Here is a 13,236-nt window from a genome sequence, read left to right on the forward strand (position 1 = left end):
AATGGAAATGAATCAGCATCAATTCTTTACATTCTATTTAATTATGGTAACACTATCTGTTTCAAATCTGCATAGACATAGACAAGAAACACAAATGTTTCATGAGTTCTTTTTAATGGATGTGGTGGTAACACTTGGTCACTCTACTGTATATTAATTTTTCACTAATAGGAAGCACAATTACTGTACTCCTTTTTGAATTGCAACAGTTGGACATTAAAAGGACTATAAATTAAGTAATTAATATGTATGCTGTGTTTCGGGAGATGGAGTTGTTCACCATGAAATCACACATGACAGAGGAGTATCCAATAAAAGATTCTGGCAGCACAATTTAGACAATGAATTATTAATTAATGACCAACAGGAGTCAGAGCCAGTGAACAAAATCATTAAATGTCTTTTCGGATGAGTGGCATACGTTTAAGAAAAAGTCAGGTTACATGTGAGGGGTTACACAGCATGAGGGTGCAGGTTCAGGTCGTCCTTGGATGGAGCTCAAGGCACAAGGACCACCCTCATGGTGTTGGTGTAACCAGAACCTGGACGCCAGCCGGTCACAACGAGGGCGACGTCACCACTCTTGAAGAACCTCTGGTGTTTACCTGCACAGGTAACAACAGCATACAGATTTCACTATCAAAGCACTGACGAGACTGATCGATTTGTCTTTTTGTCGATTTTTTGTCATAAATGGATGATTTATTTATTTTTATTTTTTTTTAGTCCAGAGTTGCTGACTGAAGTTTCTATTGATTATTTTTTAAATTATATTAAATTAAAGTAATAATACATTTAATTTAAACTGCATTATATTAAAATGTAATATTTCCTCCTGTCCAATAAAAAAAAATGATTCCCAGACTATTTAACCCCAAAAAATAATGTCATGTCATGGCCAGAGTCCAACCAGTATTTCCAAAAGTACCCAGCTAGAATTTCCATGGAAATTTTTGGGAACTTCCCCCAAAATTTTGTTTTCCTAACATATTTTTAGATTCTAGGAGGAAGCCAGTGTACCAGGGAAGGACTAAACACATGACGAGAGACCGCGTGAACTCCACCTATGAAGATAAAAGACCGGAACCAGAATCACGAGGTGCCTTACTTATGAGTTTTTCCAGATCCGAGCCATTGTTCGGATGTTTTTTGGTTTGACTTGCGAGCAATGACTTGAATGAAAAGGAAATTGTGGTGGTGTGGTGTCAAAGCACCACGGTACTATATTTTAGTACCTAATACAAATGTAAAATTTCTTCCCTACAAGCAGGCTTCCTTGTCACTCACCAACTTCCAGGGCAAAGTTGACGCGCTGGTCGACGTCCTCGGCCCAGACGTCGTTGGCGGGTTTGGTGTAGAGCACGGGGTAGATACCGCGGTAGAGGTGGGCCTGGCGGGCTGCCTGGCCGCAGCGGGTCACGGCGATGATGGGCGCACGGGGCCTGTACCTCGACAACATGTGAGCAGACCTGAAGGAGCACAAACGAAGCAAGTTTTCCGAAACATTTTAACACTTTGAAATGTTGTTAGGAAAGAACAGTTGATTGGAAGTATTCTATATGGAAATAGACTTACTTTGTGTCAATTGTTATTCATAGACATGACAATTCAGGAGTGTTGTGTTAACCTGACTGACTGAAATGATATTGTTGCTGTCAGAAGCAAATGTTATTTCATTGCAAGAGAGGAATCATTTAAATCCTTTAAGAGATTCACCTCAAACTGATTTGAACTATAATTGCATCATCACATTGCCGTTAACAGGAACAGTAATACGTCTTTGCCAATACAACATTCATGTATTCATCCTATTTGTTCACATTTACATGTCTAAAAAGGAATTTAATGCTCAAACTGTGCAGCTTGCAGTAGCTTCAACATATCCAGTCCAGTAAATGTAAGTCCAGTTCAGTTGTATTTAACTTTAAAGTATAATACAATTGCTTTCAGTCTTTTACAAAAGTGTATTTTCACACATTTATTTAGACCCCGTAAAATGAATTCAGAGATAGTTTGCGAACTACATTATACAGCAGCTGAAATAAGTATTTAACACGTCACTATTTTCTCCCTACATATATTTCCAAAGGTGCTATTGACATGAACATTTCCCCAGCTGTTACGAACAACCCAAGTAACAAGCAGAACAAATTAGCTCAGAAATTAATAATGTGAAATGACATGGGGGAAAAGTATTTAACACCCCAAATGGTATCTATTTAATACGTTGTAAAAAAGCCATAGTTTGCAATGACAGCTTCAAGACACCTTCTGTAGGGAGAAACTAGTCGCAAGCATTGCTCTGGTGTGGTTTTGGCCCATTCCTCCACACAAGCAGTCTTCAAATCTTGAAGGTTCCATGGGCTTCTATTACGGACCTTGAGTTTCAGTTCTTTCCATAGATTTTCGCTCAGTTCAAGTCAGGTGATTGACTGGGCCATTGTAGCAGCTTTGTTTTTTTTTTCTTTGAAACCAATTGAGAGTTTCCTTGGCAGTATGTTTTGGATCGTAATCCTGCTGAAATGTCCACCCTCATTTTACTTTCATCAACTTTGCAGATTTTTGTCAAGAATGTCTCGGTACATTTGCCCATTCACCCTTCCATCAATTATGTGAAGTTTACCAGTACCATTTGCTTAAAAGCAGCCCCACACCATCATGTTCCCACCTCCGAACATCACTCTTGGTATGGTGTTTTTAGGGTGATCTGCAGTGCCATTGCTCCTCCAAACGTGGTGTGCATTATGGTATCCAAACAGTTCAATGATTCATTTATTTATTTTTTTTCCCCCAGCAATGGGGTCTTGCATGGTGAGCGTGCATACAGGCCATGGCAGCGGAGTACATTACTCACTGTTTTCCTTGTGACAACAGTACCTGCTAATTCCAGGTCTTTTTAAAGCTCTCTACAGGTGGGCCTTGGATCTTGGACAACTCTCCTGATTATTCTTTGCACTCCTTTGTCGGAAATCTTGTGAGGAGCGCCTGATCGAGGCAAATCTATGGTGGCTTTCCACTTACGTGTTATGGCCCCAACCGTGCTCATTGGAACATTCAGAAGCTTAGATATGCGTCTGTAAACAATACCATCATTATGTTTTGCAACAATTAGTTGGCGATGGTCTTGAGACAGCTCTCTGCTCTTACCCATCATAAGATGTGTCTTGACTCACACCTTGGCAGTGAGACCTTTTCGTAGGCCATCATTAAGGACTGATATTCATTTGCACTGACGAGGGGCTGGATTGCTGTTTGATTATTGATAGATTTAAGGTGTTGTCTTAGCTTTCCATGCCTTTTTGTACCTCCCTTTCCTCATGTGTTCAATACTTTTTCCCTGTGTCATATTCACATTATTGCACACAACTTAATTTCTGGTTTTATTTGTTGTACTTTCTTTGTATGTATGGATTACTTGGGTTGTTCCCAACATCTGGTGAACATTTCATGTCAATAGCACCTTTGGAAATATATTTAGTGGGAAAAATGGTGACGTTAAATACTTATTTCAGCCGCTGTATATGTTTGAAAAAAATTTGCTAAAAATGTGCAAAGATTGTGAACCACAGTATGTAGTACTGCATTGTGGAGCTACAGTGTAAAAAATGTTTTTCACCATTTCAGTTTTCCTGATTTTGGGGCGTGGCTAAAACGGTAGCACGTGACACACTTTAGAGAGAGCAAACTTCTTTGCTTTAGACATGTCCGCAGGAGCGATAGTAAGTATATTGGTAAAGGGATGATGAGAATGGAGCTGCCAGGTAAGAGAGCTAGAGGAAGACCAAAGAGAAGGTTTATGGCTGTAGTGATGGAAGACATGATGGCAGTTGGTGTTCGAGAGGAGGATGCAGGAGATAGGCTTACATGAAGGATGCCGAGAGGAAAAGAAGAAGATTCAAAAAGTAGACAATACGGCTAAAATGATTTCCTTCATCAAGATTAGGGGCGAGTGCTTAATTTGCTATTAGCAGTGGTGGAAATTGTTTTTACACTTGCATGACACTTAAGAAAGGTAAAATGTTGCTTAAAGGAAACATATTATAGAAAATGTACTTTAATTGCTTGTATACAAAGAGTTCAGTCTCTGGAGAGCCTGCCCACCCATCAACTGAGAACTGAAACAACGAAGTGAATCTTTTTTTTGTTTTTGTTTTTTTGTCTATTTCTGAAAACGCGTCTGTGAGCGAACCATTCTCGATAACAGCGAGGCGAATTTCCATAAAACCCGCCCCTTCGCTGAGTTTCGCCGCTCAGGACGTGATCGTCTAGGCTGGGCGAAGACCCAGCGGCATTTTCAAATGACATTTCCGGAGGCTGGACTGCGCCGTGGAAAACACTATCATGCAGCAACCCTGACATGTCACAACCCTGTCAAAGTCATAGGTAAGCAGAGCTGCACTAAGATTTGTTGGATACACTGATTAGTGTCATGTGATTTTGCTGTATTAAATGTAGGAGCCTAAATACAATTTAAGATAACTAATATTTGGATAATAGGTGATTTATATTTATTCTGATAAAAGGGGCTTTTACATTTTCTTTGCAGATTAAAATGTCGACAGTTACTATTAATTCATTCATTAAATAGTTGAATACATTGCAATTGTAGATGATTTCAAAGGTTTAACATTTCAGTCGTGTATGAGGAGTGAATGATAAGAGATAAAAAACAATTCCTTTTTCCTCATGCTTATGATTGAGCATTTTAGAGCTTTTTTAAAAAAATCTTTCTTGCACAGTAGGTTCTTTTAGTAATTTTGGCAACCTGTCTTGTTTTTCTGTACTTTGTTTTGAAATGTCTTTTGCTCTTTGTTTTCAAATGCTTGAATGTAAAGCAGATTGAGTTACTTTGTGTATGAAATGCTCTATAGAACTAAATTTGCCTTGCCTTGGCGAGAGCCATCAAGCTAAGGCTTTATCAATTAGGAACCTGTATAGACAGGATGTATGGGGAAAAATACAATCTAAATATTTTAAAAGTTCCACTGTATCTGCCCTACTCTTCAGTCGATCTCCAGCTAAATGCTGGTAAGAAATGCCCATCTGTGATGTTCTATCAATTATAACCACTTTGCTACGCAGCTGCCTGTATCACATGCTTTTTTTGGAGACAAACTCCCTCGTGAGAGGAATGAACAGGGAGTTAAAATTATCGTGTAAAATGTCAGGGTGCAGCTCCCAAAAGGTCAGAAGTGGCTCACTCCACTTGAGCCACGGGGGCTTTTCTGGGGGGGCGCACAGGGGCGGTGGGATGGCGATATAGTGGAGCAGAGAGATTCTAACCTGCCGGTTCTGGTGAGAACGATAATGGCGCTGGCGCAGCACTTGAAAGACGCCTCCACTGTGCCGATGGCGACGGTTTCCGTGGGGTCGCGGGTCATGTGGGAGGTGCGACGCAGCTCCTCAAACATCTGCCTGTGGAACATGGCGGCCTCGGCTTCACGGGCGATCTGAACGTAAAAACAAATTGTGGTTGCAGTTATAGAATTAAATGGCATTTTCTGTGGCCCTCATGAAATTTCAAATATGCGATTCGTGCATAAAATACAGAAAACACTTGTTGTGTAAATTGTTGTTCAGTCAGCTCTACCAACTGAGCCACAACTGACCCAAAATAAAGTGCCTCTGTTTTTAAGTTAATCTGCTCTAGTAAATTCATTTTTTTATTTTCATTTTTACATGTTAAAATGTAACGCTAAAATGTTTATTAATTATAAATACTTTTCAAATAGATTTCATGAATTTGCAAACAAAACATAAAAATGACTTTACAGGGTCTTTAAACATGCAACGGGCCACATGGTCCCATTAACATTTTGGGTTTACAAAAGAAACAAACATAACAGGAGGGTTTAAGTGGCCTGGCAAGTCATTTTTTTTCCATATCCACGTGTGCATTGTGTGTAAATATTTTCCAAAACAGAAAGACTTTGTTTTTTTTTTTGACAATTTTTACCAGATTATTGTCAAGTAAACCTGTTTCCCAACATTTATTGAAAAACAGGTACATGTTTTAGAATACCGAAAATCTCATGGCACAGCAACAAACAAAAAAGTGGATACACAGGTTAATTATGCACACGCTACTATGAAGTGGAAGAGCATTTAATTGTTCTGTTTAGTTGAGCAGTGACACGTACAGTATGTAATAAAGAAATAGAACATTTCCTTCATCTTTCCACACCCGATGATTTCTCATGGCACATTGGTTAGGAATCATTGATGTAAAAAGATGCTAAAAGGCCATGATGACCCCTCACCTGATGCTGTGTGCGTACTGCCTCCAGAGGGTAGTCACCCTTGGCCGTCTCCCCGCTCAGCATGATGCAGTCGTTGCCGTCCAGCACGGCGTTGGCGACGTCGCTGGCCTCTGCGCGGGTGGGACGGGGCTTCTTGGTCATGCTCTCCAGCATCTGAAGGCCAACAACAACGTGCGATATCACGACCCCAATGGAGTAGAGTGCTCTCCGTCCCCGCTGCGGTGATGCGGCAGACCTGCGTGGCACAGACGATGGGCTTGCCCAGCCTGTTGCACCTGCCGGTCATCATCTTCTGAGCGACGAACACCTTCTCCGTTGGGATTTCAATACCCAGGTCTCCGCGGGCGACCATGATGCCATCGCTCGCCTCCAGGATCTCATCAAATCTGCGACCAAGATCATTGAAAACTCTCATAACTCAATCCATTTTCCATTCATCCATCCATTTTCTACCACTGCCCCTGTTAGTGTGATACTTGACTGTATTTATAATTGATCATGTTCCTGTGGATGAAATAGCCAAATTGTGGGCAAAATGTACGGGAGCGGTACGCGCCGCGCCGGGTCCATTGTAGAGGGTACATTGAGTGAGCCTGTTTTAAAATATCCACACACTTTTATTCTCACCCACGTCCACTCTCTTTAGCAATTGAACTATAATCTATGTTTTTATGTTTTAATAAATGTGATAACATACAATATACTGTATTTGCAGCATCAAAACCCTATACAGGGTCACTGTTCAGGGCATCCACAGATCCAATTGATCAATGTGCATGTGTGAGTCTCCAACTGTCATTTCTTTGCGATAGGTCTGGTCCAATTTCATCATCGCGTAGCGTGCTTTATGGTGAAAAGCAGACAGTACCCGAAAGTAATCGGCAGTCACACACGAGGCGATTGTGAAAAAGTGGGAATTGATCCCAGAGCAGCTGCGGTCAGCTACGTAAACGACTACCACGACCAATGGCGCCGTCTTTCATTCCCAAAGCGTCAGTACTCACTTACCTGCGCACTCCCTCGTGGTTCTCCAGCTTGCTGATGATCTTGATGTCCTTGCCCTTCTCGCCCAGAGCTTTCCTGACAGCGTGCACGTCAGCAGCCTTCCGGATGAAGGAGGCGAACACCATGTCAACGCCCTGCTCTACACCGAACTTCAGGTCCAGAAGGTCCTTCTCGGAGAGGGCGGGGAGGTCGACGGCAGCACCGGGCAGGTTTACGCCTTTCTTGCTGCCCAACATGCCGCCGTTTTCAATCTCGCACATCAGGTAGTCGTGACCTTGGAGGGGAAGAATTCACTTTGTCGACCGTGGTTTACCTTGCGCTATTTTTATCTCATTTTGTCATCTCCGAAGATTGAAGAAATGTACGAACATATCTTGAAAAAGTAAGGAGTAGAAAGTCTTCATTCAGTCTACATTGTTTGTGCACTCACTGTGGCGGTCTCGTCACTCTGCATCATTCCCATATCTGTTTTTGACCAATACACCATTTTCATAATTGTCACTGTACCAGATTATCGCCCTATTATTCACTACAAAGTGCTCTAAATTGCTTGAGGACTGGTCGTTGTATCAGCCTTACCGCCGTACTGGTAACCTTTCATTGCTCAATGACTCTCCGTAGTTACGGTACTAAACCAAATCTACTTTAGTACAGTAACAAAGTATTACTACTTGGTTACATCGCACCACTGCTGTTAGCGTGACAAGAAAGTCAGTCGCTCTAACTGATCTTTGCGCTTACCAATGTCTTTGACCTTGAGGGAAATGAGACCGTCATCGACGTAGATGTGGCTTCCGCTCTGGACGACCTTGGTGATGTTTTTGTAGTCGAGCCACAGTATCTTCTCGTCACAATTCTCCATGTAACTGTCATCAAGACTGAGCTTGATGGTGTCACCTTTCTTCAGCTCAACCTCAGCGGTGCCACTCTGAGCAACAAGTACAGAGTCACTAAGGCTGTGGTGATGATTTAGTAAGAAATACTTACACCCTTGATAAGCCCTGTCCTGATTTCTGGTCCCTTGGTGTCCAAAGCGATGGCCACTGGCCTGTAGCTGGGAGAGCCTGCTCCAAAGCTCTCAGTTGCTTCGCGGACATTCTTGATGGTCTCAGCATGGTACTGGCACACAAGTTACAAGCAAAGAACATTGAACAATAACTCTAAAGCTGTCAATTAACATCTACAGCCTAAACCACTCTCGTTAGACAGTATTTGAAGGATTAACTCCAAGTTATTTTAATTTTTTTTTTTTAATGTAGCAGTTGTTTTAAAATGGTTCTGCAAATGAGTGTGGTGGTTAAATCCATCTGTTTTCACCTCAGACAGCTCTCAAAGGTGAAGGCTTTTCTTACATAGCAGCACTTTGAAAAAGTAATCCATGCCTTCATTACATCTTGGCAGGTTTTCTGTATTTCATGACACTTTGGAGTCAACCAGTCCTTTCTCAAACATCTCCCGTTGTCACCTGCCTTGTAACCGGAACACGTAAGAGGGAACAGAACTCTTATTTTGGTCTCCTTCCATCGGCAGCCTGTGTACTTTAGATTCTTTTCGTTTTAAGTCTTTAAAAGGTCTTTCTGTCGCTGGTCCTCAACTTTGGAATGACCTCCCGGTGTACATTAGACAAGTTCCTTCACGATCCATTTTTAAAACCCACCTTCAAAACCATTTTTAATCTTTGGCCTTCAACACAGCACATGAGACTTGAGCCCTTGTTTTCATTTTATTTGTATCGTTTTTAACGTTACTGCTTAAATTGTTTCGTTATGTTCAGTTGTCTTACGTTTTGCGTTCGATTGTATTTATCAGCACTTTATTTAAGCCTGTGCAGTAATTAAAAGGTTTTATGATGACTGGCTTTCAACCTCAAGAACAGCTCACTCTAGTTCCATTATTCGGTTGGGGGAAAATTAGAAATGTGGCAATGTCAGATCGTCCGATAGTATGTTATTATGTAAAGTTATTCGCTAAAGTAGTCCAGTACTATACTTTGAAAAACAGCATCTATTGACAATGCAGTGCTTTCTTATTGCAAGCCAAGAAGAGGTGTAAATCCGGAACGACAACTGCAATACCAATTTTAGCTCATGACGCAGTCGGGTTCACTGTCCCAAAACAGCTGCTTGAGGTGTTAGAAGAATATTTCCTTCAAGGTTTGTGTATGCGTGTGTGTGTGTGTGTGTGTGGTGTGTGTACAGTCGGATGCTCAGTCGGAGTCAACACACTTGCACAACTGTTGGGGAAGTTGCAATAGTTTGTCGAAATAACATATCCTCTCATTTAAATGTTAATCACGTACATTACGTGTTCTCGGATGTACGCCGTGACTATTCGAAAGAGGAAATACAAGAGAAAGGACGAGAGAGTACGGTGCTTCCAGTGAGGGCGCACACCCCGCATTGCCTCCATATCAACTCTCTGACTCTCAAACTATTAATAGCTGTACTAACAAGTGAGGTCAATTTCACGATGTCCTTCCCAACACAATTCGTGCATCCACTTTGCTCGAATGTTGCTGCAACTCCACATAGTGTAAACTAACTAGACATCACCTTAGGTACACCTACACAAACCTTTTTGTTTTGTCGCATTACACCTCAACACAGGCAGTCAAGCACCCTGAAAGTCACCTTGTCCTTTAACCTTTTGAGCAGTACCATTTGAAGGTTCTTACCGCGCCTGGTGCGCTCAGGTGACAGTGAAGGCAAAGAAGTATGACCTTTCTAAAAAGGTGACAGGTCAACAGGGTATGGTTTTTTTCCCCCGTGCCAACACACTGGCCTCTTAGCCACTTACTAGCTGCCGCACAGTTGGCGTACAAGCAACTACAGGAGATCCCGTTACAGGCAGCTACAGGCCACATGACCATCAGCACGCTGACGACTGTCGCGAATACTGCCGCTGCCCCCACCGTAATATGTACAGTGTTTTACAAAACATTGACAACAATAGTCTGAGACCAGAAGCAACAACAACAACAATGATGAGTTTTTGTCTAGTAGTACTGTAATCCAAATTTATTTCTGTAAAATTAGAAACTTTTCTTGAAATCATTCAACTTGATTCTCATAATTCTATTACTTTATTCTCTTTTGAATTTTTGTGTTCTTCCTATTTTCTTTCTTTCGAGCGGTCGGTGTCCCAGCATTTTATTTTCACATACAGGGGGGTCTTCGGTTTACGGCTTACGGAGTTTTGCGGTTACAAATGAGGCGCAATGAATTATTTTGCGCAGGGGCGTGTTTAGTCACGTGGGGGCCCGAGGCAAATGCAGTCACGGGGCCTTCCACATCCGTGGACTATTATATTTCTTATAATATATGTATTATATTTATGGTCTAGAAGTGTCTGATAAGACATTATTTATTGTGTACTGTAATAACTTAATGACTTAACGACTGCGTAGCGTTGGTTCATGATGGACTATGGCGCATTCGCACTTATGTACAAAATTCGTGTTACGCCACTGCCGTGAGAACGATAAGTAAACCGAGGATGTCCCGGATGAACCCCAATGCGCTCACTTCGTGTGTGCCATGCGAGAAGTTCATTCTTGCAATGTTCATCCCGGCCAGGATCATTTCCTTGGCCACGGCCACGGACCGAGAGGCAGGCCCTGCGTGATAACGTTTTGCAACAGATGTAGACTGTCAATGTAGGAGACAAAAAAACTAACGTATTTTTTGAAACGTATTTCTGACCAATCGTGCAGATGATGCCAGTGTTGCGGGACACGGCAGGCTCCGAGTCGATGTCCAGCAGGCACATGTGCTCGATGAAGGTGTCCGCCATGGCAGCGTGCAGCTGCTGGGTGTGGATGACGGAGGACTCCTTAGACTTCGACATGATCGGACACGTGCCTTCGGGATTAGGCCTGCCGACAGAGGTCAGAGGAAGCGATTGATTTGTTATTGATAACAGTGACGCGCGTTCATTCATTCAAGCTCAATTGGAGAATTGTGACAGAACACTCTCCCTCTTAGGACATGCCTGCCAAGCTTTGAAGGACAAAATATTAGGCACACATGCACCATCGAATTGTGGTGTGAGATACCAAATATGCTCGCTGAAAAAGGGATGCTAGCCAATAATTTGCGAGAAAATCTCCGAAATCAAACAAACCAACAAATGATCACTGATCTCCATTCATGCCAACAGTAAAGAAAGTATAGGAGAAAAATGGACATCAATGGTCTAAGTGGAGTAGTGTTTACTGGTGGGACAGACGTTTTTGTGCGAGCTGATCAAACAACCCATGTGCATAAAGCAACAAGGACAGCAAAGTGCCTGCCTGGCTGCACTCTTCACATTCCGCTGGGAGTTCATGTGAAGCTGAAGGAGAGGAGGAGCAGGTCACTTTTGACACGAGGTTGAAGCACAGTCACAAAGACGACGACCGTGCCTTCCATTGCTGGTAACCGTAACAATCGCGACAGTTGCCGTATGCGAGATGCATGACGAACAACTGTCGCTTGAGTCGGTGCGCACCATTCTCGCCCCCAAATGCTGACGTAAAAATAACCACATGGGAGTATTTCTGCTGGACAGTGGGACACATTCTATGACTGTGTTTTCCTTTTCATAGCACACGCATTTGAAATGATGTGATCACACTGAAAAGTCACTGCACAAAAAAAACGTCGGACGCTTAAATTAGATTTGGTCATCATATTTCATGAAATCAGAAGTAAATATCAAAGGCAAACATGGAGAGTGTTTAGTATGCACTTGCAACTTTCCTGTAATAGTACAAGTGCATCTCAATAAATAAGAATATAATGAAAAAAACTATTCAAATTATATTTATTCATGAAATAAACTAATGATGTTTATTTTTTTTTTAATACAATTGATTCAAGTTTACAGCTAACAAAAGCCTAATTTACCATCTTGAGAGTTGGAATAGTAAGTAAGAGACAATCAAAATTATTTTTTAAAAGAGGAATAGGTAGGAATTGATCTTTTGAAAAGAATTTTGCGTGTTTGTGTTTAATCAATATGCAAAATTTAAGTTTCCTTTTTTTTCTTAAAGCAGTGTAATATGAAAAATTAAAGTGAACGGTACCTCAGAATAACGGAACGTAAAGTTAGCATTACAGTGTCTAAAAATACATACAATGGAAGCCAAATTCAAACATACGAGGAATGATTACACAATGTAAAGTTGCAGGAGCTAATTAAAAACATAGCTGTTTTACAAATCCCCAAAAAAAAAAATGAATGTCATTCTAACTTTGTCATCACGACCCAAAACGTAGTGGTGCAACATATCCGTGTAATAAACGAAACAGTTCATGAAATATATTCCTTTAACTTATTTTTAGCTATCAAAAAACCGTGAGTACAGAACTCTAAATTGAAGCAGAATATATATATCCTGACACTGTACATTTTTGTGAATGGGTATACTGTATAATGGGTAGACAATCACAACAGAAGGTGTTAAGGACAATTTAAGAGGGGAAAAAAAAGAGCTATATTTTCCCCCCTTCAGACTATTACCAAATGTCCTGTTGCACTGTTTCTCACAGCCACAGTTGCATGTGCACACTCACCTTCGGGATGAACTTTGCAGGGAACCAAAGCGGCCACTTGCTGGACTGCGGCGGCTGCATTTTATGCTCCTTGGCGGACCGGAACTACTTTCCTGCCAACCAAGAGAATGTAGTGCGCGACGAAGGCGATGGTCGTCTGGTTTGGGAGAAATCACTCCGCCACTACATGCTGAAAAACAGAACCTGCTCGGAGACGTGCCTTGAACAGGGCCGCGTCGTTCGGCACGTCATGCTGACTACAACTGCAGCGAAATAACCGGATTAAATAACTACACCGTGGAAATCTTAAAAAAAAAAAAAAAAAACTTGACAACTTAATGCATTACCATGTATAAACGCATTTTCTACTCAATTTAAGTTACAAGTTAAAAATGGGTAAAAAGGATAATGTATGTATTTTTTTTGACAAATCATTT

General features: G+C 41.5%; 1 protein-coding gene across 1 annotated transcript; it reads right to left on the reverse strand.

The window, feature by feature from the left end:
• Positions 1-95: 95 nt before the first annotated feature.
• pkmb (pyruvate kinase M1/2b) lies at positions 96-12,975 on the reverse strand. The gene is made up of 11 exons (XM_061774795.1): positions 12,821-12,975; positions 10,967-11,139; positions 10,790-10,881; positions 8,253-8,384; positions 8,007-8,193; positions 7,269-7,539; positions 6,496-6,646; positions 6,261-6,413; positions 5,284-5,450; positions 1,288-1,469; positions 96-605 (listed from the first exon to the last, which is right to left on the reverse strand). The coding sequence occupies exons 2-11, from the start codon at positions 11,109-11,111 to the stop codon at positions 499-501; spliced, it is 1,587 nt and encodes a 528-aa protein (XP_061630779.1). The 5' UTR covers positions 11,112-11,139; positions 12,821-12,975; the 3' UTR covers positions 96-498.
• Positions 12,976-13,236: the final 261 nt, after the last annotated feature.

Source organism: Phyllopteryx taeniolatus, chromosome 5 (assembly GCF_024500385.1).
Source record: "Phyllopteryx taeniolatus isolate TA_2022b chromosome 5, UOR_Ptae_1.2, whole genome shotgun sequence".
NCBI lineage: Eukaryota > Metazoa > Chordata > Actinopteri > Syngnathiformes > Syngnathidae > Phyllopteryx > Phyllopteryx taeniolatus.